The sequence below is a fragment of the Equus quagga genome, chromosome 12 (genome assembly GCF_021613505.1).
Source record: "Equus quagga isolate Etosha38 chromosome 12, UCLA_HA_Equagga_1.0, whole genome shotgun sequence".
Classification (NCBI taxonomy): domain Eukaryota; kingdom Metazoa; phylum Chordata; class Mammalia; order Perissodactyla; family Equidae; genus Equus; species Equus quagga.
In genome coordinates this window covers 82078177-82102096 of record NC_060278.1, presented here as the reverse complement: position 1 = coordinate 82102096, position 23920 = coordinate 82078177, and the positions used below count along the sequence as shown (strand labels likewise).

General features: G+C 48.0%; 3 protein-coding genes, 1 long non-coding RNA gene and 5 other non-coding genes across 11 annotated transcripts in view; 7 read left to right on the top strand and 2 right to left on the bottom strand.

Moving 5' to 3' along the window:
• TMC2 (transmembrane channel like 2) overlaps window positions 1–1179 on the top strand; it is a 56078-nt gene extending 54899 nt beyond the window's left edge. Inside the window, exon 19 of the mRNA XM_046678032.1 lies at window positions 962–1179. Coding sequence (XP_046533988.1) covers window positions 962–1179 — 218 coding nt within the window. The remainder of the gene's footprint in view (window positions 1–961) is intronic.
• A 5461-nt stretch (window positions 1180–6640) lies between these two features.
• On the bottom strand, window positions 6641–9947 carry LOC124248941 (uncharacterized). Its single transcript, XR_006891196.1, has 3 exons — window positions 9453–9947; window positions 8759–8868; window positions 6641–6869 (listed from the first exon to the last, which is right to left on the bottom strand). It is a non-coding gene; the product is annotated as an uncharacterized LOC124248941 (long non-coding RNA).
• A 170-nt stretch (window positions 9948–10117) lies between these two features.
• NOP56 (NOP56 ribonucleoprotein) lies at window positions 10118–15749 on the top strand. Its single transcript, XM_046679162.1, has 12 exons — window positions 10118–10174; window positions 10305–10394; window positions 10739–10853; window positions 11575–11736; window positions 11910–12108; window positions 12486–12673; window positions 12755–12906; window positions 13087–13187; window positions 13554–13702; window positions 13930–14051; window positions 14238–14378; window positions 15283–15749. The coding sequence occupies exons 1-12, from the start codon at window positions 10172–10174 to the stop codon at window positions 15655–15657; spliced, it is 1797 nt and encodes a 598-aa protein (XP_046535118.1). The 5' UTR covers window positions 10118–10171; the 3' UTR covers window positions 15658–15749.
• LOC124249281 (small nucleolar RNA SNORD110) lies at window positions 11349–11416 on the top strand. Its single transcript, XR_006891345.1, has one exon. It is a non-coding gene; the product is annotated as a small nucleolar RNA SNORD110 (small nucleolar RNA).
• On the top strand, window positions 12226–12357 carry LOC124249272 (small nucleolar RNA SNORA51). The gene has a single exon (XR_006891338.1). It is a non-coding gene; the product is annotated as a small nucleolar RNA SNORA51 (small nucleolar RNA).
• LOC124249280 (small nucleolar RNA SNORD86) lies at window positions 13250–13335 on the top strand. Its single transcript, XR_006891344.1, has one exon. It is a non-coding gene; the product is annotated as a small nucleolar RNA SNORD86 (small nucleolar RNA).
• Window positions 13769–13839, top strand: LOC124249268 (small nucleolar RNA SNORD56). The gene has a single exon (XR_006891334.1). It is a non-coding gene; the product is annotated as a small nucleolar RNA SNORD56 (small nucleolar RNA).
• On the top strand, window positions 14097–14167 carry LOC124249267 (small nucleolar RNA SNORD57). Its single transcript, XR_006891333.1, has one exon. It is a non-coding gene; the product is annotated as a small nucleolar RNA SNORD57 (small nucleolar RNA).
• IDH3B (isocitrate dehydrogenase (NAD(+)) 3 non-catalytic subunit beta) lies at window positions 15746–20799 on the bottom strand. Of its 3 annotated transcripts, XR_006891129.1 has the most exons (13): window positions 20725–20799; window positions 20515–20595; window positions 20288–20386; window positions 20068–20188; window positions 18316–18376; window positions 18106–18238; window positions 17865–17998; window positions 17670–17772; window positions 17431–17577; window positions 17091–17185; window positions 16919–16979; window positions 15984–16185; window positions 15746–15879 (listed from the first exon to the last, which is right to left on the bottom strand). XR_006891129.1 is itself a non-coding variant. In XM_046679165.1 (12 exons), exons 1-12 carry the CDS (start codon window positions 20758–20760, stop codon window positions 15799–15801), a joined length of 1152 nt encoding a protein of 383 aa, XP_046535121.1. In that variant the 5' UTR covers window positions 20761–20799; the 3' UTR covers window positions 15746–15798. The 3 variants fall into 3 exon arrangements, 2 of the variants coding, with proteins under 2 accessions (XP_046535121.1, XP_046535120.1); XM_046679165.1 differs by lacking the exon at window positions 15984–16185; XM_046679164.1 differs by lacking the exon at window positions 15746–15879 and having other exon boundaries at window positions 15914–16185.
• Window positions 20800–23920: the final 3121 nt, after the last annotated feature.

Here is a 23920-nt window from a genome sequence, read left to right as displayed (position 1 = left end):
TCAATTTTACGCTGATTAAATCAGTAGTGCGGTATTTGATTTTTAAAAAATAAAAGTGTTATCTGAACACATCAGTGGGTCTAGGGTGTTGGAGAGAGCTTAGGAAGATGGTCAACCTTTCATCTGGAACTCTCCAATAGCCTCTATTGCTGCCCTCACTTAGCTTCTCTTCTTAAAGTATTTGCTAGAATGATGCTAGCTGCTCTAATAAACAGGCCCAAAACAGCTAATGGCTCAAACACAATAAAAGTTTACTTCTCACTCAACATAAAGTCCAAATTGGGCGTTTTCACTTGATGGCCACTTTCTTCCCAAGTGATGATGTGGGGGCCTTGGCTCCTTCCATCCTGTGACTCCACCTGTATCAAGCTAGTGCAAGGGGAAGAGCCTAGAGGACACACCTGGAAGGGGAGCACACCAAAGCCTGGACTTGGGTCGCAGGCCACACCCATCCACAATGGAAACTTAGTGCATTTCTGTGTCCCAGGAACTGGGTTTGGTGAAGAACAAGCCAGTAATTGCCCCTAACTTGGAGTAAGGGGAAGGGAAGGAAAAGAGTAAGTGAAAGAGCTGGAAACTGGATCTGATTTCCAGAAGCACCATCCTGGGGCTGATCCAGTTTACACCGTCCCTTCCATCATCATGTTTCACTGTGGCCACCAACTGTGAGGCTGTCGCTTTATTGTCCCAATGCTACACTCAAGAAAACCCAGGCTCAGAGAGTCTAGCACTCCAACTTTACTTCTCCAGCCAGCAGACAATACTCCTCCAACACATCTGTTTATGCAAAGGCTAGACCAAGGTGCCTCCAGACCCTGAGGGGGATCTGACCATCCTCACACCACCAAATAGGAATGAAATCTATGTACAGTGCAGGGCAGCTCCAGGGAGCTGCCATTCATACCAGGAAACTAGAGGAAAACCTCCCACATCCTCATTCTTGTCTTGGTTCATTTTTCAGGGGCCACACCTCACTCTGCCAGCCAAAGCCAGACCCTGGACAAGAAGACACAGGGCGCTGGGACCTCCAGTTCTGCTAGTGAGACCGTGCTGCCTGCCTCCCAGCATCTCCCTGTATCTCAGCCCCCTGACGTCAGACCAGATTCTGGCCGTGGCCGGCCTCATACTCATCCTTGGAAGTCAGCCTCTGGAAAGAGTGCTGGGAGACCTCCCCACTGACAGCTGGGACTCGCAGGAGCACCATTCTGGGGCTGATCCTCAGGCCCCACTGGCTCACACCCCCCTAAATGAGTGTCTCTCTTCCTCTCTCCTCTCACAAACTTGCACATTCTCTCTCCTCTCATCGAATGTGGGAACTTTGATGACTTAGTCTCAGGCCCTTTTTGGCTACTAAGGGGGGAGGGCAATAGTTTCATCTGCCCTTTTGGGGAGCTGAGCCGCCGCACCCACTAACTGCCCTTCCCAGTACCCTGGTTCAGGCAGCTCTGGACCTTGCACTCACGGTGGTCTCCCTTGGCGTCAGACTTCAGGAAGAAGGGACAAGGTTGTCACAACCATCACAGGCTTTTTTCATGGTGCCCATGTTGGGACACAGGTTTCTGCCAGCTCCACCAACTGAGAGGAGGGTGCAGAGGGACCCACCTTCCTGACCATCACCTCTGTCCAAAGGAGGTGAGGTGGCTTAAGCACAAGGTACAAGAAGCCAATGAAAACAAAAGTAGCCAAAGTCCAGCCATGATGAGTGCAAAGATAGGGACACCCCAAAACCCAGGCTGAGGGGAGCTGATGCCTTTAAGCACCAAAAATGCATTGGGGCCCCCCAGCTAGCAACATTGACTGTTATTTATTGAGCAGTTGGCTTGTTTTGAGTACTGAGGATTTCTATTAAAGACAGCTGTCTGCAGGATTGTGCCAGATAACTTATTCTTCAATGCAGTATTAGTCTGGAAAATGGCCCAAGATCATGCTTGGGGCAGATGAGGTACATAGAGCATACAGGTATCTATATCACCCAACCGTGTCTGGAAAATGGACCGTATAAACCAAACCACTCAATAAATAACAGGTTATCAGGGGCGTGGATAAGATCAAACAGCCTCAGGCTCAGGTTATGAACGGATGCTTTTCTGTGTCTATGGAGAGAAATGTGGCACATGTGTGTAACTCATTACCAACCGTCTTGTTTGAGAAAGGAGCCAAGGAATTGGAGAAGCCTTTCAAATTTGACAGGAGGGTTTTCTCATTCACGAAATGAGTGTAAAGTGCCACCACCTTGTGGTTATTTCATGCAATTTCCTTTCCCGAAGCTCTTCCTAGTCACTGGATTTTAAACGGCACATTCCATTTCCATTGGTCCCCATTAGCGTTGCCCAGAGTAAAAACTCTGGGTTAATTTACACCAAAATGACACAGGAGCCATAGGCTAGGCTAAATAAAAGGGGAATAGATGCTATAGAGTATGATCCTTCTCAATGGGTGAGAAAAGCAAGGAGAAAGCAAGAACGGAGGGATGAAAGGCCTACACGTAGAAAGGAAAGGCCCCATGTGCCACATGGCTTTAAAGCTTGAACCTGGAGCCGGCCTGGGAAACCCGCAGCTCCCCTTCAGTCCTGCTGCCCATGCAGGACATTTTCTCAGCTGGAACTTTTTGAGAAATCAGTCCTGCACGTCACCTCCAAATTAATCTCCAAACAAACACTGCTTGATGGAGAATGAGGGTCTCATCAGACCCAAGCCACTCAGCCTAGCCTTCATTCAAGGGTCCTTATGTTCCAGGTCTTACATGCTAGATCCTTCAGTCTTTTGTCCAACTACTGACCAGGATGAATCTTACACTTCTAGCAGATTCTTTCCTTGTTTCCGGCTTTTGCTTCCACTCTTTCCATCCTCCTTCTCTAAACGACCTACACATTCTTCTATGAATATACAAAATCTCTCCTGGCCATGAAGTCTTCCTCAGGAACACTAGCCCAAACAGTCTTCCAGTCAGCCTCCCATACTACTGCATTTCAGCACTTGATTTTGTCCAGTCTCCCAGGATTATGAAGTCTCTGAAGTAGGAGGTCATGGGTTAGCATTACCTTTGCTTTTATTATTCTCCCAGATGTCTGCATTGTTTACTCCCTTGCTTAAGATCTCTGCTCAAATGTCACCTCTTCGCTGAGAGCCTCTATGAAACAGGCAACATTCCTTCACGCTTATCAACACCTGATGCGCTACATATCTGCTTGATTTTCCGTCTCTCCCTAGAATGTAAACTCCATCATGGCAGTGACTTGGTTTGTTTCCTACCGTATCCCCAGCACCTAGAAAGAAACCCAGCATGCGTTAGGCACACAAAACATTTTTTTTAACAAATGGAAGAATTGATTCTGTAGCTTCTTGAACACCAAGAGTTAATAGCTGATTCCTTATCTGCAAAAGAAGAAAGGCATTGGATCATACAGTCTGCTAGGTGCCTGCCCCAGAAGAGACCAGCTGAATGGAATTGCTTCGTTTGGGTTCTGAGAAGATGAATAGATGTAGCTTTGGGCTCACTTCTCTGCTCACTCCTCCCACCGCTCCAGTCTTCATGTCTGTGAGGTGTCTGCACACTAAAAAGTCTCCTAGGTCTAATGCATATATAAAGATGCCAGCTATCAGGGCCACACGAGCGCTTGAAGAACTGAGCTGAGGTTGACAGAAGCTGCAATCAAAGGTTAGGAAGCTCACTCGCTTGTGGCACCCCAAAATTGTTTTGATCAATAACACCTTGCCTCCTCATCCAAAACATAAGTAATGTCCTTCCCAGTGCAAAATCAGATGCTACCCAGTGCAAACTCATTAGGCAGTGACGGGTGGCCGGAGTTTTTCAAAGAGAAAGAGGAAGAAACAATGCTTAGAAAGTAGCCATGGGAAGCAAGGAAGACATCAACCTTAACATCCATCTAAATGATGTGTGTTTAGGTCATAGAAGGAATTATAACAGAAGCTAGAATAAATTTGGAATTGAATTATAATGAAAATATTGCACACCAAAATTTGTAGACTACAACTAAAGCAGGACTTAGAGGAAAATGCATATTGAAGAAGAAAAGCTTAAACGAATGAGCCAAACATCCATATCAAGAAATGAAGCAGAGAACAGCAAAATAAAGCTGAACAAGTAGAATAAAGGAAACAATAAAGAGCAAAAATTAATTCAAAAGGAGATAAACACAACAGAGAGAGTCAACAAAATCAAAAGCTTATTGTTTGAAAAGTGAGTAAGACTGAAAATTTTCTGACTAATGAACTAAAAAAAGAAAGAAGGTAAAAATAAATATTAAGGATAAAAAGGAGATCACTAGTACAGATGCTGCGGAAAGGTTAAAAATTTTCCAATTCAAACCTAAAAAATGTGAAAGCATAGATGAACAAATTCCCAGAAAACTATAACAAAATTGGTCCAAGAAAGTAGAAAACCTGAATAATTCTGTGACCATTATAAATTTGAATCCATAATTTAAAATATGCTTTCAAGATCTTCTCTTTGTTTTGGGGGTTTTGCTGTTTTATTATAATCAGAGCAAGCGTGGATTCCTTTTTGTTTATCCTGCTTGAGGTGCATTCCTGTATCTTTGCATCCATGCTTTTCATCAGTTCTGGGGAAACTTCATCCACCATCTCTCAAATACTGTTCTTCCTAGTGATGGTTAATTTTATGTGTCAGCTTGACAGGGCTAGGGGATGCCCAGATAGCTGATAAAACATTATATCTGGTGCGTCGGTGAGGATGTTTCCGGAAGAGATGAGCATTCGAATTGGTGAACTAAGTAAAGCAGACAGCCCTCCCAAACGTGGGTGGGCATCATCCAGTCTTTTGAGTGCCAGAATAGAACAAAAAAGTGAAGGAAGGGCAAGTTAGTTCATCTCTGCTTGGGCTGAGACATCCATCTTCTCCTCCCCTTGGACATTGGCGCTCCTGGTTCTCAGCCTTTCAGACTCATATCCAGACTTACAACATCAGCAGCCTCCTACCACCATTCTCCAGCCTTTGGGCTTGGACTGAACTACACCACAGCTTTCCTGGTTCTCCAGCTGGCAGACAACAGATCGTGGGACTTCTTGGCCTCCATAACCATGTGAGCCAATTCCTACAATAAATCTCCTCATATATATCTATGTACATCCGATTGCTTCTGTTTCTCTGAAGAACCTTGACTAACACACTCTATTTTTCCTTCCTACCTTCTGGCAGAACAGAAGCTAAACCCTCTCATTCCACATCCTGTCTCCTCATTGCTCTCTCACCTATCTAATCTCTCTTTGTTGCATGATGGATAAGTTATTTCATTAGATCTTCCAATTCACTAATGCTCTCTTCAGCCATGCCTAATTTGCTAATGAGTCATTGCGTTTCTTTTAAATTTCAACAAGTTTCTTATTTCTACAAGTTTCATATCTGTTCATTTCTGCCCTGCTGCCCTGACCATGGCACAGATGAAGCTGCATGCCTCCAAAAAAAATGATTTACAGAACCTTTCCTGTAAAAGGTCAGATAGTATTGTGGACTTTGTGCACCACATATACTCTCTGTTGCATATATATTTTTTCCAACCCTTTAAAAATGTAAAAATCATTCTTAGCTCTTGGGCCCTACAAAAGCAAGGTACAGGCCATATTTGGCCCATGGGTCACAGCTTGCTGACTCCTGCTCTAGAGATCCCACACTCCACCCAGCAGAATGGTCACCACGGCACAGGAAAGCTAATACAGCATTCGTGAGGATAAAAGCCCCTCTGGTAATGAGCCTGGTCCTCCAGCTCATATAAGGCAGGCAAGTGATCCCAAAGACCATGTATACCTCAATGAGGAAATGCATGGGTGCCACACAGCATGGAACCAGTAGAGGCCTGAAATAAGGAGACCAGGAGCTCAGAGTTTCAAGCATCTGGCTGAGATCAGCATGTCTCAGAGGACAGAGGGCACAGGCTAGGGACCAGTCCAAAGCAGCCATGTTACAACAGGGATTAATGGGGTCCCAAGACACAGTACTAGAACCTGAACACAAAGACCTGAGACATCCCCCCACCCCTTCTCCCTACAACTAGGCTCTGAGAGCACTCTCATAAACCCTGGTGCCATTCTGAAAAGAGCTGAAGAAGAGAGAGGAAATCTAAAAGACTCTTAGCAACACTGTTTAAACCAGAAATGATTGAGATACCAATAACTGTCAAGTTTACACACTGAACATATTTTCCAGGTTCCAACAATATTTAATCAGAGTGACAGTAAACTGTCCATCTACTGCCACTGGAAATTGAAAAATGGAATGCATAACTGTTTTACTGTGTGAAACTAAACTGTGTTTAAAGATGATCTGTCTACATGTGTAAGTTAATGGCTAAAGTGAATGAAATGAGTCAAGGTACCTGGATGTATAAAAAAATGGGGTTTTAGTAGAGTCTTTTGGGAGGTGATGGGAGAATTGGGACTAAACTGAGAACAGGTCAAATGAAATGTTGTTGTAATATTTATTGACAAAAAAGAACAAGATGAGGGGCCAGCCTGGTGGCGTAGTGGTTAAATAAGCATGCTCCGCTTCGGTGGCCCAGAGTTCACAGGTTCAGATCTCAAGTGTGCAGAGCTACACACCACTCATCAAGCCACGCTGTGGCAGCATCCCACATACAAAAAGAGAGGAAGATTGGCACAGATGTTAGCTTAGCAACAATCTTCCTCAAGCAAAAAGTGGAAGATTGGCGACAGATGTTAGCTCAGGGCCAATCTTCCTCACACACACAAAAAAACCAGAACAAGATGAAAGACCACTAACACTTGCTGAGTTCCTACTACATGCCAGGTACCACACCTGTGTCATGTCTGGCCTATAGTAGATGTTTGATAAAATCTTTGTTGAAGAGACAAATGAATCCTCAGTCTTCATCCTGCAGAAGAAATGAAAGCTCAGGAAGATTAGGTGATTAACTTAAGGTCACCTGAACCCCGGTTTGCTGATTCTGATACGTATTTACTGCTGCTTAATATATCATCTCGAAATTTAGTGACTTAAAAACCACAATATATTATTTCTCACAGTTCTGTGGGTAGTCGGGGCCCAACTAGGTGGTTCTTCTGCTGGTCTTGTTTGGGGTCACTCATGTGGCTGCAGTCAGTTCCAGCAAGGGCTGGAACACATGACATGGCTTTACCCGTGGGTCTTCTCTCTTGACAGGGACAGCTGGAAAGCTGGACCTCTCCCGGAAGTCTCGGGGCCTTTCCTTCTCCATGTGGCTCTCCAGCACGTAGCTGAACTTCTTATGAGGCAACTCAAGGCTCCCAAGAATGCAAAACGCTGAGTAGTGGAACTGGCACAGAATCACTTCTGCCGCATTCTACTGGCAAAAAAGTCACAGACCCAGCCCTGTTCACTGTGGGAGGGGACTATACAAGGACCAAATGCCAGGAGGCACGGATCACGGGTGGTCATCTTTGGAGACTAGCTACCGCAGGTGATCCTGGGACACCACGCCCTTGACCTTCCCGTTACTTCATGCCACGATGAACACCCGCAATAGAACACGATTGGCTACTCTGCCTCAGAGAGATCATTCTGGCAGTGGAGAGACAGGTGGTTTAGAGAAGGGGAAACCAAAGGTTTTGCAAAAGTCCTGAATTAGGCAGGACTGGTGGTGGTGGTGGTGGTGGTGAAGACCTGAACACAGACAGGAAAAGTGAACTCAGCAAACAGGCCAAAAGGAAGGAAGATACGGTCTCTAACATCACACGCTGCAGAGGTCCCGCTGGGGTCAGGACTATGAAATATCCGGGAGCTAGTTTAGTTAAGAGATGGAGGTGAGGAAGCCAAAGGAATATTTTTAGTGTTTGCACCATGTCCCCGTCTAATCATAAGCATTTGTTTTAGTTTTTTTTTTAAAGATTGGCACCTAACAACTGTTGCGAATCTTTTTCTTTTTTCCTGCTTTTTCTCCCCAAAACCCCCCAGTACATAGTTGCATGTTTTAGTTATGGGTCCTTCTAGTTGTGGCATGTGGGACGCTGCCTCAGCGTGGCCTGACAAGCGGTGCCATGTCCACGCCCAGGATCCGAACCTGTGAAACCCAGGGCCACCGAAGCGGAGCGCGTGAACTTAACCACTCGGCTACGGGGCGGCTAGTATCTGCATCTCACTAGTTGAAGTGCACTTTTCTTCAGCCGTCTCTGAGTTAGCAAACCTCTTCAGCACAGCTCGGTTATAACCAGAGGACTCAAACCTATTCAAAGTACCACTGTGGTTAACTTTCAGCTCAGTGACTCTCAAGCTTTTTGCATTTAATGCACAAAAAAGTGTGTTTACATAACATATATAGTATATATACATATTTCCCCACGTATATATATGTATGTTTATACATACATGTACACATATGCATGTTTACCTGAGACAAAAGTTTCACAAATCAATACCCCTCCTCACTCTATGTGACATATTAGTCCCTATTCTCTTTCTTCCTATGTTTTTAATGCTGGCTAAGAATGTCTAAATAAATTCTACATTCCACTAATAGATTCTGACTTCTCCTTTGAAAACCCCTATCTAAGCGGATAAGCACCTGTAACCCCAGGAATATTTAGGATTAAGTATAGAAATAATGAAGCAATCAAAGTCATAGCACTAATATTTTCCATTACATTTTGGAACCCTTTATTTAACCTGGTATCTATAAAACAGAATTTAACATACTAATGTATGTAATAGATTAGTTTTGCAATTCAATTTTTTTTTCTTTAAAGCTTTTATTTTTCCTTTTTCTCCCCAAAGCCCCCTGGTACATACTTGCGTATTTTGGGTTGTGGTTCCTTCCAGTTGTGGCACGTGGGACACCGCCTCAGCGTGGCTTGATGAGCGGTGCCATGTCCACGCCCAGGATCTGAATCGGTGAAACCCTGGGCCGCCCAAGCAGAGCACCAACTTAGCCATTCAGCCACGGGCTGGCCCCTTGCAATTCAATTTTTAAACGTGGAGTAACTGATTCAGACTCAGGTTGCAAGAGGATATATGTAACAGAACGTAACCATATTTGTAAGCAATACTGAGACTGAGAGTTTAAGATTTACCAGCCATATTTTTAAGTTAATATATTAAGACTGAGCTCAGTACTTGGATTTTGTTTGTCAAGTGACCGAATTGCTTAAGAAGAAAATAAAATAAATTGAATTTATAAATGCACTTCAGTTATGGGAATTTAAGTTATAAAAATCCCCTTAAAATGATGCTAATCTACCAGCATGTATACCACCCTAGGAGAACTAGGTTTTAGATTTGCAACTCTAACATTAACTATTAAAGCAAAAGTAATTTCAAAATAGTCTACTGAGTGCCCAAAAGCCACCCTCGAGGACATGGAAGTGGCTCCAATCCACCGCTGGCTAACTGGGCGCTAACATCTAGGGCCATTCAACAGGGAGAGCAACAAGTGGCCCAGCAAAAGGAGCCCCGTTCTGCTGAAGCAGGGGAACGAGAAACCGACCTGGGAGGAGGTGGGATCGTCTTCCTTTTCGACTTTATCTCCGGCCACCCTCATTTTTGAAAATAATAAATAAAATACAATTTAAAATTGTATTTTAAGGCCAGCTACGAGGAGTCACGATTCCTCAGGGTCTACGCCAGTTTGCCCCAGGCCCCCTTCCGTTCTGGAGAGGAGGAAAGGGCGCGCGGCCCCGAGGCTCCTGGGAAGGTCTTCCCCGAGTGGGAAGCCGGGACGAAGGGGTCCTGGGGACGTGAGGCGCAGGGAGAGGTCTGGGGCCCCAGGTACGGTGCCACGGAAAGCCGAGGGGGCAAGTTTCTGCCCGGGGAGGGTCGCCGCGGCCCGAGCGGGGCCTCCCGCCCGGGTTTTACCGAGCTCTGCCTCCCGTAATTATCTGATGAAAACAGAGGGAACGGACCATTATCCAAAAAGCGCCTTTCCCGACCGTCCTGCGGCCCGCATGCAGCCCAGATACGGCGCGTCCCCAGCAACAGCGCAGGCGCGCGCCGCAGCGGCAGCCGGAAAAGGCCAGCCAGCCCGCGCTCGCCCCCAGCCCCCTCCTCCGGGCCGTACCACCCCGGCGGGCCCCCCGCCCGAAGGCCCCGAAAGGTATCGTCCTCGGCCTCTGATTGGCCGACGGCGCGGGGGCGTGGCCTCTGGAGCCGGGTTCCGCGCGCCAGAGCCCGCTCGTCGCATTGCGAGCCGGGCCGGGAGCGGGCGCCATGGTGAGGAGAAGGCCGCGGTGCGGGCCCGGGTGCAGGCCGGAGCCCGCATCGGGGCCGGGGCCTACGCTGGGAGCGGGGCTGGGTGAACGCGGGGGCCGCGCTGACGCTCGCGTCCCGGCTCCCGTTCCAGGTACTGCTGCACGTGCTGTTCGAGCACGCGGTCGGCTATGCGCTGCTGGCGCTGAAGGAGGTGGAGGAGATCAGCCTGCTGCTGCCGCAGGTGGGTGCCGCGGGGGCTCGCCTTCCGCGCCGTGGCCCAGCCGCCGCGCGGCCCCCAGCATGCACCGCGCGCTCCCACGTGGCCGGCCGCGCCGTGGGGGGGGTCCCAGAGCCAGGGCGTCCTTAGTGCGTTCGGACTTAGAGATTCGTTAGGACCACTCAGAAGTAAGCCTCCCTGACTCCGCCCCGTACCGACGAAGCAGATCTGGGATTTAGGGCCCATGATCGGTTCCTTTTTAAAGCGTCCGGCTGGTTCTTAGGTGCGTGCAAGGCCGCGAACCGCTGCTTTACTGCGCCCTAGAGGCAAGAGCGAGGGAAAGAAACCATTCATCCTTTCTCCCTCAGGTGGAGGAGTGCGTGCTCAACCTGGGCAAGTTCCACAATATCGTTCGTCTCGTGGCCTTTTGTCCCTTTGCCTCGTCCCAGGTTGCCTTGGAAAATGCCAACGCTGTGTCTGAAGGTGAGTCGGCCACCACCATGTATCTTACGGAGGTAAGGCAGACAGAGTTCTGCTGCTGTTCTCCTAGGGGAGCTTGTGATAATTTGCTTTCCTCAGCTAAATTGTTCTATCTGGTATGTGCTAAGCTGTATTTAATGTGTACAGGATGTAATTTTAAAATCTTCATAGAGTTCAAGATCTGGAATATATGGTAGGCTAAATGTAATACCTTAAGTGCACAATCCAGGATGTAGGCTTTATTTTCTTGTGGGCACTGGAATGATAAATGATACTTAAATCTGGTAGGGCAGGCGAGTTTAATGCTAAACCCAATCAAATGTCATTCTCTGCTACTTTGTTCACTTGATTGAAAAGGGCAATTCTGATACTTAAAAGCCAAGAAAAAGAGGTTGGTCCCAGAAGGCAAATCAAGTATTTCATCGTGCTCCGGGGTGTTTTAAGCTTTCAGTTACGTATTTCACTGTTTTCTTGGACCTCCCATGGTTGATGCAGGCTTTGCAGTGATGACTTGAGTCTGTCAATCCCCTGAGTGCAATCACTGATGTCTCCGTGTCTCTGAGCAAAGCCTGAAGGGGAGGGGTCTAGGCATGCCATCCCAGCATGCTCTGCTGGACCATTGGAAGATAGATCTGTCACTTAAATCAATTGAGGGCCCAGGGTCGCTTTTATGATTTTCAGCATCCTTCAGCTTGTTAGTGGGAGCTCTGTTCTTTGCTCTGAGGTGTTGTTCACGAGGACCTCCGCCTGCTCTTGGAGACTCACTTGCCGTCCAAAAAAAAGAAAGTACTCCTGGGCGTTGGGGACCCCAAGATTGGTGCTGCTATACAAGAGGAGTTAGGATACAACTGCCAGACTGGAGGCGTGATAGCTGAGATCCTGCGAGGTGAGACCATTGTCTGTTAGCATTCATGCCATTCTTCACATCTTTGAAGGAGATTCTGGAAACTTAATGGGGTGCTTAAGGTTGCTTCTGGGAAGCCTTCCTGCTTGGCTGGTGCCCATGGTGCAGGAGCCGGCTGAGAGCCCTTCCTTGCTCACAGTCTTGCCCTCCTCCAGGAGTTCGTCTGCACTTCCACAACCTGGTGAAGGGTCTGACAGATCTGTCTGCTTGTAAAGCCCAACTGGGGCTGGGACACAGCTATTCTCGTGCCAAAGTTAAGTTTAATGTGAACCGGGTGGACAATATGATTATCCAGTCCATTAGCCTTCTGGACCAGTTGGATAAGGACATCAATACCTTCTCCATGCGTGTCAGGTAAAGTGCAGGGGCAACCCCTGAGAACGGGGTCTTTGGCTCGTGGTTGAGCTAGTTTTGAATACTGAGATCAAGACTAGCTCCTGTGGGTAGAACCATGTGGGGTGGGGTGGGCTGGGCCTCCTTGTGCTTACCACAGGCTGTGTTCTTACACTGACTGTATAGAAAGAGGAGGCAGAGCAAACCCACCCCATATACACCTCAGCCCAGGCCCTCTGCCTGGTCTGTATTGTGAATGGGGGGACAAGGAGTTGAGGAGGTTTTGAATGTGACTTCTTCCCCGGCCCTTCAGGCAGAGAGTCAGTGTGGAGAGGGCTGAGGCTGTAGCTTTATTTGAGAGGACAGCTGAGCCAGGGAGTGATTGTGGTTCTTTGCAGGGAGTGGTACGGGTATCACTTTCCTGAGCTGGTGAAGATCATCAATGACAATGCCACATACTGCCGCCTTGCTCAGTTCATTGGAAACCGAAGGGAGCTGAATGAAGAAAAGTTGGAGAAGCTGGAGGAGCTAACAATGGATGGGGCCAAAGCCAAGGCTATTCTGGATGCCTCGCGGTCCTCCATGGGTCAGTACAGAGCCTGGCAGCCAAAATAAGGTATGGGGCTCTGGAGGTCTGACTTGCACATTTACACTTGGTGTCGCTTAGGCATGGACATATCAGCCATCGATTTGATAAACATCGAGAGCTTCTCCAGCCGTGTGGTGTCTTTGTCAGAGTACCGCCAGAGCCTACACACTTACCTGCGATCCAAGATGAGCCAAGTAGCCCCCAGCCTGTCAGCCCTAATTGGGGAAGCGGTACGTCATGGGGAGCACAGAAATGGGGATTGAGGAACATTGCCATGTATATCCACACTGCTTTATTTCCTGACCCACCATATCTTCCCTGATTGCACTTCAAGGGGAGAGGCAAAGCAGGGTTACGCAGTTGGTATGTTGGCAATTGTAGCTTCCCTAATTCTTTGAATCCTTCTCCAGGTAGGTGCACGTCTCATTGCTCATGCTGGCAGCCTCACCAACCTGGCCAAGTATCCAGCATCCACAGTGCAGATCCTTGGGGCTGAAAAGGCCCTGTTCAGGTACCAGTGAAGGCACCTGCCCACACTCAGGTGCCACTTCTGGTGCCCACTGCTTGTTTGGGGATCACAGTGATGGCTAACCAGGGCTCCCTGACCTATACAGGCCTCTGCTATGGGGGTGATGGCCAGTCCTGGTGTCTGAGTGATTCCCAGGGCCCAGCAAAGGGACCAAGTTTCCAGGTCAGCGACATTGGATGCCTTCCCTCTGTCTCTGGGAGCTGTGGGTTGGCACAAGGTGGGGTGAAGACCCAGCCCAGCCTGAGGCTCAATCTGGAAACTGGGGGAAGTAGGGAGGGGAGGAGCTGCCTTGGCTAATAGGGTTGAAATTTCTGATCTTGAAATGTCCACTGAATATTCTTCTCCCAGAGCCCTGAAGACAAGGGGTAACACCCCAAAATATGGACTCATTTTCCACTCTACCTTCATTGGCCGAGCAGCTGCCAAGAACAAAGGCCGCATCTCCCGATATCTGGCAAACAAATGCAGTATTGCCTCACGAATTGATTGCTTCTCTGGTATGGGGCGGGGTTGGCAGTTGTGAGGAAAAGGGAGGGAGGGGAGGCTGACTACCTTAGCAGCTTCTACAATGATGCCAGTATTTTTCGTCAACAGCAGTTCACCTAGTGAGTGTTGATACTTTGGGTCTGAGTGGAGCTGACAGTAGAGGGAATACTGGGGTGGGGAGTAGTTTGCCCTTTAAGGGGCTGACAGGCTTTGTTTACCCACACACACACACATCCAGAGGTCCCCACAAGTGTATTTGGGGAGAAGCTTCGAGAACAAGTCGAGGAGCGGCTGTCCTTTTATGAGACTGGAGAGATTCCACGAAAGAATCTGGATGTCATGAAGGAGGCAATGGTTCAGGTCAGTTTGGGCTTCACTAGGTGGGGGAGGACCATAGCTGGCTGTTGGAGGTGATGAGCTGTCTTAGCCTGACCTGGTAGAGTGGAGGCAAAAAACTGATTTAATGAGCCTGATCCAGTAAAGCCAGAAGGGAGACCTGGAGAGCCGCAGGTCTGGAGAACTTTTTTAGCACTTTTCTTTGGCCAGGCAGAGGAAGCGGCTGCTGAGATTACCAGGAAGCTGGAGAAACAGGAGAAGAAACGCTTGAAGAAGGAAAAGAAACGCCTGGCTGCAATTGCTGCCCTTGCATCTTCAGAAAACAGCAGCAGTACCCCGGAGGAGTGTGAGGTCAGTAGGCAGGTTAGCCCTCAGGCCTAGGTGTGAAGATCTTAGGTGTAAGATTTTCAACAGCAGGACAAAGGTTGTGCTACCTTAAGCCATAGTCTTGAGTCCAGGCTTTTGGACTGAAATAAGGACCTGAAATATCTAAAACTACCTCTTGAGAGAACTTGCACAAGAGTACAGAGAGCTGGTTGCAGTACACACGCATTCCCTGGGCAAGTGTTTTCTGTCCTTGGCTGCCTCCCAGGAGTCTTCAACTGGGGGTAGTGTAAATTGCTGCTCTGCTTGTTCTCAGACGTGTGTCTGGAGGTACCATTTTCTAGCGGGGATTGGGGAAGGGAGGTTTCAAATGTGCTAGGTTAGAATCACTTCTCCTGGGATCTTCACATAGTGCCCAATTTGTCAAATAGTGTTTCAGGGTCCCTTCTGGAACTTGGCATGATGATTCTATAGTGACCAGGATGGTGAGTTTTTCTATAAATTATTTAATGGGCTTAGATAATCACATTTTCTCCTCACCTTCTAAGTGGGAGTCACCCTTGGGGTAGATATCCAGAATTATATCCATATAGTTAAAACTATGCCAGTGGTTTTTATTTTTTTCATTTTTCTCCCCAAAGCCCCCCAGTACATAGTTGTGTATTCTTTGTTGTGGCATGTGGGATGCTGCCTCAGCGTGGTTTGATGAGCAGTCCCTTGTCCGCGCCCAGGATTCGAACCAGTGAAACACTGGGCTGCCTGCAGCGGAGCGTGCCAACTTAACCACTCGGCCACAGGGCCAGCCCCAAAACGATCCCAGTTTTAACAGCATTTCCACCAGTCTTTCTGCCCTACTACTTGCCAGAATTTTAATGGAGTGTGTTCATACAATGATGAGTGACACTGCTCCATGTCCACTTCCCTTTTTTAGGAGACAAGTGAGAGACCCAAAAAGAAGAAAAAGCAAAAGCTCCAGGAGGCTCCTCAGGAGAATGGAATGGAAGACCCATCTGTCTCTTTCTCCAAACCCAAGAAAAAGAAATCTTTTTCCAAGGAGGAGCTGATAACTAGTGATCTTGAAGAGACAGCTGGCAGTGGAAGTCTTCCCAAGAGGAAGAAATCTTCCCCCAAAGTGGAAACAGTTACTGACCCTGAAGAGGCAGGAAACAGGAGTGTCCCCAAGAAAAAGAGGAAATTCTCTTCCAGGGAGGAGCCGCTCAGCAGTGGACCTGAAGAGGCTGCTGGCAGCAAGAGCAACAGCTCTAAAAAAAAGAAAAAGTTCCAAAAGCTATCCCAGGAAGATTAGAATGGACATTTCCTGCTGGGGCCTAACCCACAGGACATTTTCCAACAACTTAACCCATCCCATAAACCCCAATAAAAACAAATTCATAAAGAGTCGATATACATGTTTTATTGAGACACCTTAAACAGGTGTGGGTGGGACCTATGGGCAGGACAGGGCATCAATGACAGCCTCAGTGAAGTCTTGGCAGGTAGCATAGCCACCCATGTCAGAAGTTCGAACCTGTGGGGGAGAATTGTCATCATCCCTGTGGCCTAGGCCCCATCCCTAACCCCCCCTCCAACCACCACCTAATAGTTCCCTAAGGAAGCCAGCCCCAGGACAACCTAGGCTCTGCCCAGGTGATGGTTATGGTCAGGTTAAGGGCTCTTCTCTGGTCCACTGTACTGAAGGGAGATGTAGGTAGTATGGTCCTTGTGAGGTTGGAGGGACTAAAGGGCTCTAGCCCCCATAAGGGTGCAGGTGGCCGATGACAGACTTGATGAAGTCGGTTGTGGTGCTGTAGCCGCCCATGTCTCGAGTCCGCACCTACAGCCACCACCGGCAACAGCCGTGGGGGAGAAGAGAAGAGAGCCCATGAAGGGGGGGTAGGGCAATGTGATGGCAATGGGATCCAAGAAGGGGTGACAAGGCTAAAAAGAAGATGCAATGCAGCAGAGATGCAAGGCCAAAAGAAGATGCGATGCGGCAGAGATGCAAGGTGGCCAGGTTTGGAAGAGCATAGGGGCCCATCCACTCCTGAGAGCCAGAGCCACTCTTAGAGCCTATGCTGCAGCCTGGGCAGGATGGAAGGCTGAGCATGAAGTGAGATGGGGAACACTGACTGGAGACAGCATGAGGATGCCTTGGAGGAAATAAGGAGAGAGACCAGGCGGAGGAAAGATGAGGGCAGGGGAATGCAGATGAGGATGGGCTTCCAGATGTGAAGGTGCCCCCAGGGCCTCATCCTGCCTGCTATCTCCCTCTGCTCCTCCATCCCCCATACTCCCCCCAGAGAGACAGCTGCAAGTTTGGCATGAAGATGGCCCATAAAAGAGCCAAGGGATGGAGCAGGAAAGAGGGAAGAGCAGATGGGAACTAAGGCAAAGGAGATCAAGAGGATGAAACAGCCAAGAGAAGGGAGGTGAAGAACAGCCCTGAGAGGGACAGCGGAAGACCAGACAGCAGATACTCTGGGGTGCTGGAGGGAAAGGCGGTCCCAATTCAGGTTCCCCAGAGAGTAGTGCCAAGGCCCTGAGCCCTGCAGCCTCTCTAAACTCACCTTGCCCACTTTGATCACCTTCTTCACGGCATCTGCAATCATGTTGGAGTGATACTCGAGACTGTCAATGTGGACAGAAGAAACTGAGATTCCTCCCACATCATCCCCGACTTCCCCACCTGTGCTCCCCCTTACAACACCGGGCCTCCTCCCCCAGCCCACCATGACCTACTTGAGATGCCGCAGCATGTTGGAAGCTGACAACAGCATAGCGGTGGGGTTGGCTATATTCCTGCCCACTGCCTGGGCAAATGGGTGCCGGGCACCCTGTGGAGAGAGGAGCAGACCAGAGTCACTGCAAGCAGATGTCATGCAGCAGCTGAGGTCAGGGAAGGGCATTAGGGCAGAGGAAGGTCAGACCAGGGACACTCAGAAAAGGCATTGGGAGGGTGGAGGGCAGGAGCAGGCCAGGGTTACTTAGGAGAGGACAGAGTGGGGGAACTATCAGGGGAAACCTGAGGTCAGAAGAAGGGCATGCAGAGAGGGCTGAGGGAGGAGGGGACCTCACTCACCGTCTCAAAGACTGCGTACTCTGCACTGTAGCTCTCACCGGGGACCACACCAGCTCCCCCAACCAAGCCAGCAGCCAGATTGTCGATAATGTTCCCATAGAGATTGGGCATCACCAGCACATCAAACTGGTAAGGATTCTGTACCAGCTAGGGGGTGAAATGTGGGCATGGAGAAGAGAAGTAAATACAACTCCTGCCCTCCCTCAGCACTGAGAGTGTAGACACAGGGAAGGCCTTACCTGCATGCAGCAGTTGTCTATGATCATTGTCTCAAACTTGATTTTGGGGTACAGTTCAGCAACTTCCTCACAGCACTGCAGGAATAACCCATCCCCAAGTTTCCTGTCCGTGGGCCAGAGGAAACAGATTCAGCCAAGAGAGTGCAGGGGGCTACCTTCCCAGGATCCTTCCCAAGGCAAAACCATTTCCCTCACATGATGTTGGCCTTGTGGACAGCCGTGACCTTGCTCCGCCCCTTCTTAGTGGCGTAGTCGAAGGCGAACTTTGCAATCCGCTGAGATTTGGTTCGAGTGACAATCTTCAAGCACTCAATCACACCCCTTGCACTCTGTGTAAAAAGAGAGAAGCAGCTAGATGACACTGGAAAGAACGGAAGAAGGAGCTATGCCTCTCTCCCACCTTTGCCCCTGCCCTCCCCAATTTCTAGGGCCTCACCTCATGTTCCAGAGAGCTGTATTCCCCTTCTGTCTGCTCCCGAATGATCACCAGATCTAAATTGTTGTGTCGAGTCTTATACCCAGGAAGTGACTTCACATGGACTACATTGGCAAACAAGTCCAACTTACGCCTGGGGGTGGGACAAAGCCATCAGGACTGTCCCTGGTGCCCCAGTACCCCTCTAACCCATGGCCCCTTGTCACCTACCTCAGCCGCATATCGTAGGAGGCTAATTCCCCCTTATATTCCATCGGGGTGTGGATCTTTCCTGCATAAACAAAGTTGGCAGGGGAGGGTGTCAGGCACAGGCCAAGCCCAAGGGCACCCAGATTGGGGTCCAATCTTCTCAGTGACATAATGCAACCCAGACTCTCATTTCCCACTCCCAAATCAGTGACCCTTAAGTGCCTCTAGAGGCAAGAGGCAAAGAAGAATAACGTAATTAAAACCAGAAACATCCATCCATCCACTGTTTTAATTTTAGTCACCATATTCAACTTACGTTGAAACTTCAAAATGACCTAAAAGGAGGACAGATGCTATTTTCATGTTATCAAAGAGCCTGGGTTTAACAGGTTGAGAAAAAATGCTACCTTTCTTGATGTTTCTGTGTTTATGTATTTGAAATTTTCTCAACCAACACTTATTAAATATCAACCATGTGTCAGGCACTAAGGATATCAACCAAAAAACACAACACACAACTCTTGTCCTCAAAGGGCAAACAATGCATTGGGGAAGGCAGATAATATGAAAGACATGACACAAACCATGGGAGAGGTATTAACGGCATACATAAGAACACAGAGACGAAATTCCTTCTGGTAATATCACGAAGTGTCACAGAAAAGCTGGCACTTCAGCCAGCCCTTAGGTTAACTGAGTGCAGTAGGTTGAATAGTGACCCTCAAAATGATATGTCCATGCCCTAACTACCAGAACCTGTAAATGTGACCGTATTTGGGAAAATAGTGTTTGCAGATACAATTAAGTTAAAGATCTTAGATGAAATCATCCTGGATTAGAGTGGACCCTAAAGCCAATGACAAGTCCTTATATAAGAAAAGGAGAAACAGATACACAGAACAGAAGGGAGAAAACCATACGAAGACAGAGGCAGAGATTGGCATGATGCACCTACAAGCCAAGAAATACCAAGGAACACCAGGAGCCATGAGGAACCACCAGAAGCTGGAAGGGGCAAGGAAGGTTCTCCCCTAAGCCTGCAGAGGGAGCCCTGCTAACATGTTAATTTCAGAATTCTGGCCTCCAAAGCTGAGAGAGAATCAATTTCTGTTATTTTAAGCCACCAGGTTTATAGTAGTTTGTTACAGCAGCCCCAGGAAACTAACACAGTGAGTAGAAAGGATTCTGACAGCCAGCATCAAATGAAGAACATTCTAGGCAGAAGGAACACTGTAAGTCAAGATAGTACATGTATTTGGAAACTAAGACAGTCTACTGTGACCAAAGCACAGAACAAGTATTGTGGAAATGAAGGCAGAAAAGCTGAGTCAGCTTACAAAGAACTTACTTTCCTATGCTAAGGCTGGGCCTGGCAAAGTCACGCTTGTCTGTCCAAGAGAAGAGATGTAGAAGATGGACTGTAGGGGCAGAACTGGAAACCAAAAGATCTAATGAGGAGATTAAAGTAGAGAAGCTGAAGGGAAGACAGAATGAAAGGGGCAGCCAGAAGTGTCATTCTAGAAACACAAGACGACTTGATGACCCATAATGCAGTCCCATGACAGACCCCAACTCTTGGAGCCCTTCTCTATAGATAGCTCACGTCATCTCTCAACTCCTGGGTTTCCAACACAAAGGAACAAATGGGCACCAATCAGCGGTGGGGGCTTGGGGGAGTTAACGTATTAGTACGTGCGGAGAGAAGCTTAATGAACATTTGTTCTTTAGATTTTTAAATGACACATGGGCAGGATAGCAAGGGGGCACACGTACCAATGATGGCCACCTTGTTCTCCTTCATGGAACTCAGCACCTGCTCCAGCTTCTCCTCAGATGCCATATTCTGTACCTCGCTCAGGTGATGTTCCTGGAACTCCACCGGGACAGAGGCAGCCTTCAAGGACAGGTCCCAAAAATCGCAGGGTCAGAATCGAGTAAGTCCTTTCCAACCCACTCCATCGTCCCTGCTGGCTGATTCCCCCGAGCCACTCACCTTGAACACCTCCTTGACAGCGTGCATCAGCTCAGGCCCCACACCGTCTCCTGGGAGCATGGTCACGGGAAAGGCGCCCTCCACCCTTACATCCTCGGCCTGCAAGCGAGGCCATCAGAGCTAGAGCTGGGGCGGGAGCAGGGGTCCTGAGGGCAAGGGAGGGATGGGGAAGCCTGGGGAGGAGGTGTCAGGGACTTAGGCGAGACCGGAGCCGGACTTGGGCTTACCTGGCTCCGCGAGGCGGCGTGCGCCACCGCCGAGGTACCCAGGCTCCGCCATGCCCCCGGGTTCGGGGCAGCAACCAGCGCCTGCGACAGGGATACACAAGCCTGTGAGGTCGGGTCGAGGATCCCCGGACCCCGAATACCGCAGTGAGCCTGGTACAAACCCGCTGCTCCCCCGCCCGCCCCCAGCCCGGCCTGACCCCCCGGGCTCACTCGGGTCAACCAGCGGACGCCGCCGAGAGCCGCCATGTTTCCCGCAGGAGGTCGCGTGGGAAGTGACGCCGGAAGCTGGCGCGGCCCGGCCCCGACTTCCGGTCCGTCATGGGGCGCTAGGCGGTTCTCCCTTTACTTCTCAAACCAATACTCCCTGCTCACTGCTTTTCCTGCTTCCTTTTCATCCTCTTCTCATGACACCTTATCCTGGAGGCTAATGGGAGACGCAGCCAGTTTGTCTACTTCTTTAAGTCACCATATTTAGTTTATGTTGAAATTCAAAGTAACATTAAAGGAAAATATGAGGTGGCATGTTTGTCAAACAAGGACCTGAGCTGAATAACAAGTTGAGAAACAATCTGTCTTAATGTTTTCGTATCTACTTGTTTCTTATTCTTTTAACCAGTACTCACTGAACGTTCATATGTCAGGCACTAAAAGCGTTACTGAACACGACACAGTCCATGGGAGAAGGTGTGTGTCTGGTTTCTCCCTAGGTCTCCCAGCCTGCCCAGTTCCTCTGTATTAACCAAGTTTCCTCATTGTTTTTTCCTATGTGGTCTTGTTGTTTGGTCTGACAGTTGTTTCCTTAATAGTGTCCCAGGCCTGAAATCCCCTGAGCAGGATGGTAGTTGGAGACAAAAATTACTTCAGCCATGTAAATGTGACTAAAAGGGAATTTTAGACGGATCTTTAAAATTCCAGTCACATGCTGTTTACTAGTGATGTGCCTAAAAACGAAATGACACAGGACTATTTGCCTAAGCCAGTGTTCTGGAGGCGTGGTTTTGGATCCCCTGTCCAAGTGGACCAGGGGCACTTGTAAAAGTGCAGACTTATGAGTCCCACCCCAGACTTGCTGAATGGGAATCTCGGGAATGGGGCCCCCCAAAATACATTTTTAATGGACTCCCCCAGATGATACTCACTGAAATTTAAGAACCACTAGCTAGGTTCTCTGTGATTTGTATACCTCATCCATCCAAAAATGTGCAGAATGTTCTCCCAGCCCAAGAGAGGGAATGCAGTGGCTCTAATCTTGGGGACCAAGCACAGGCTTTGTGCCTCCTTCTCTGCATTCTTTTTGGCAGGGCATTCTCTACGGTAGTAGGATGGAAAGATTTTTAGATTTAAAGTTTAAATAATGAATATGTAATAAGAGTCTTGAACAAATGAAAAGTGCTGTGTAAATATAAGGCTGTTATAAATATTATGGTTAATATAATGTGTTAATATATAATATTAATATACTCCTCAGTCTCTACTCATATATCCCATAGAACATTAAAACCAGAGAGTATCACAGTCTTGTTCCCATAGACTCCCTAGTCCCAACTTCCACACTGCCATTGCTATCCACCACCATTTTTCTCCTCCAAATATTGCTCTTTCTGATAAAGAAAAAGTGAAAGATTTACTCTTTTTAAAAACTATATTGAAAAAATATATATTGGCTGTTACTTTAGGAAATTTAGAGTGAGAAAGCAGAGATATGTGCCATCTTGATCCAATCTCTGATAATAATCAAATCTGCATCTCAGGAAATTTTTTTTCTTGAGAGTCACTACAACATTATCTCCAACTCTAAATTCTGCACAGACCTGAGCCAAGACTGATGCTCAAACAATATCTTCTAACTGGTGTAATGCCATGTGGCTGTCAGCATGGTAAAAGGGACAGATGAAGGGCACCAGTTGGCACTCAAGCCAAGGAGATGAGACCATCATTGTCTAAAGGCCATTGTGTTCTCTCTGTGAGCTTGGCGAGCTTTCCTGGCTTTCAAGTCCCCATGAGCACACCTCTCACTGATACTGCCTGAGAATGGGGATGTTCAGTCAGGATCCTTGAAAAGTTCCTTAACCAATCTCTTGGGCGGGGGAGGGAGGTTAAACCATCTTGTTCCTTCCAACTGTTAAGGAGCACATATGAGCGTTCAGTGTGAGGTTGGGTGAACTGAATGTCAGTTTCCTAGGCCTACAAATCCTCCAGTACAGGATTCCTAACCTGAGGTCCACAGAACCTCCAGGTGTCCGTGAATACAAATCAGTACCATGAACTTGAAGGGGGAAAGTCCAAAACTCACATCTTTGTTCTCACGAACCTCTAACTGAGATTTAGCATTTCCTTTCATTATGAGTCTAGAATGAAATTATAGTGCTACCTGTAGCACCCTTGACTTTGTCGCTAATAGAAATTATATTTCATACCACGTTTCATTTGTGGCAGATCTCTTGAAATATCATTTCAGATATCACTCTCATTCCTATTTGGATATTATTTGACCCAATGTTAGATTTTGTTACTTAATACATTAATAAGGCAGCACACATACTACTCTCTTACAAGGTTGCTTTGTTATTTTTATGTATCAATATAATGAGTTTTCTTTGTAACCCTGTTTGTTTTACTTCATGCATTTAAAGCTTTTCCTAAGAAGAGGGCAGGGGAAGGAGCTCAGCAAGATGCAGCCTCAGCTGGAGTCTACCTCACCTTGATCTGGGGAGCACTGGAGCATGAAAGATGTCTCAGGGTTGTCCCAATTTGAGGCAAGGCTTAATAACCCTGCATCAGCCCTGCATAGCCTGATCTCCCAGGCACCTCTGGCTCTAGAAGGCTCCTTTTGGCCATGGACAACCCTCCAGAGAAGGAAGTCGCTGTGAGCAGTTAATGACCAACACCTGAAGCAGTCGGGGGACTGGATGCACCAGCTGGCAAAGAGCATCTGGACAAGGCAGCTACTGCGCTGTGGAGGTGAGAATGAACATGATGCACCGGGACAGGGTGAGGAGAGCGGGTATGGTTGAGGAGATGAGGTACAGTGAGGAGTAGTAAGTAATACTGGTGTAAGTGCTGAGGCTCAGAGAAATGGAGAGGAATTTATGAGCAATACTAAGGATCCCATTGGGATGGTGACTGTGAATTTATCACAGTACAATTGTGTGTGATTTCATGGAGAAAACCAACACTTGGGTTCATCCAAAAGTAGTATTTTGCCAGAGAGAGGTACAAGGGAGCTGCGGGTGGTGGCAAAATGGGATCGAGACAGAAGTGAAGTCAGTCAGAAGAGAGCTAATGGATGAGCAGGTAAGAAAAGGATCAAAGGCCCCAAAGTATTCAAAGAGTAGTGCTTGTGGGAGTCATTGGGCATGTAAGATGGAAGGAGAGGAGGGTGTCTCCACCTGCAGTGTTGGAAGTC

What these genes read in the sequence shown, in the direction of transcription:
- NOP56 (XM_046679162.1), top strand. An exon ending in TCAGCCTGCTGCTGCCGCAG is followed by an intron (nt 10,395 to 10,738) that starts GTGGGTGCCGCG and finishes TTTCTCCCTCAG; the next exon opens with GTGGAGGAGTGCGTGCTCAA. An exon ending in TGAAGGAGGCAATGGTTCAG is followed by an intron (nt 14,052 to 14,237) that starts GTCAGTTTGGGC and finishes TTCTTTGGCCAG; the next exon opens with GCAGAGGAAGCGGCTGCTGA.
- IDH3B (XM_046679164.1), bottom strand. Translation starts at nt 20,760, where the DNA reads ATGGCGGCTCTCGGCGGCGTCCGCTGGTTGACCCGA. An exon ending in GAACAAGGTGGCCATCATTG is followed by an intron (nt 18,377 to 20,067) that starts GTACGTGTGCCC and finishes TTGTTTATGCAG; the next exon opens with GAAAGATCCACACCCCGATG. An exon ending in AGTACGCAGTCTTTGAGACG is followed by an intron (nt 17,186 to 17,430) that starts GTGAGTGAGGTC and finishes CTCTCTCCACAG; the next exon opens with GGTGCCCGGCACCCATTTGC.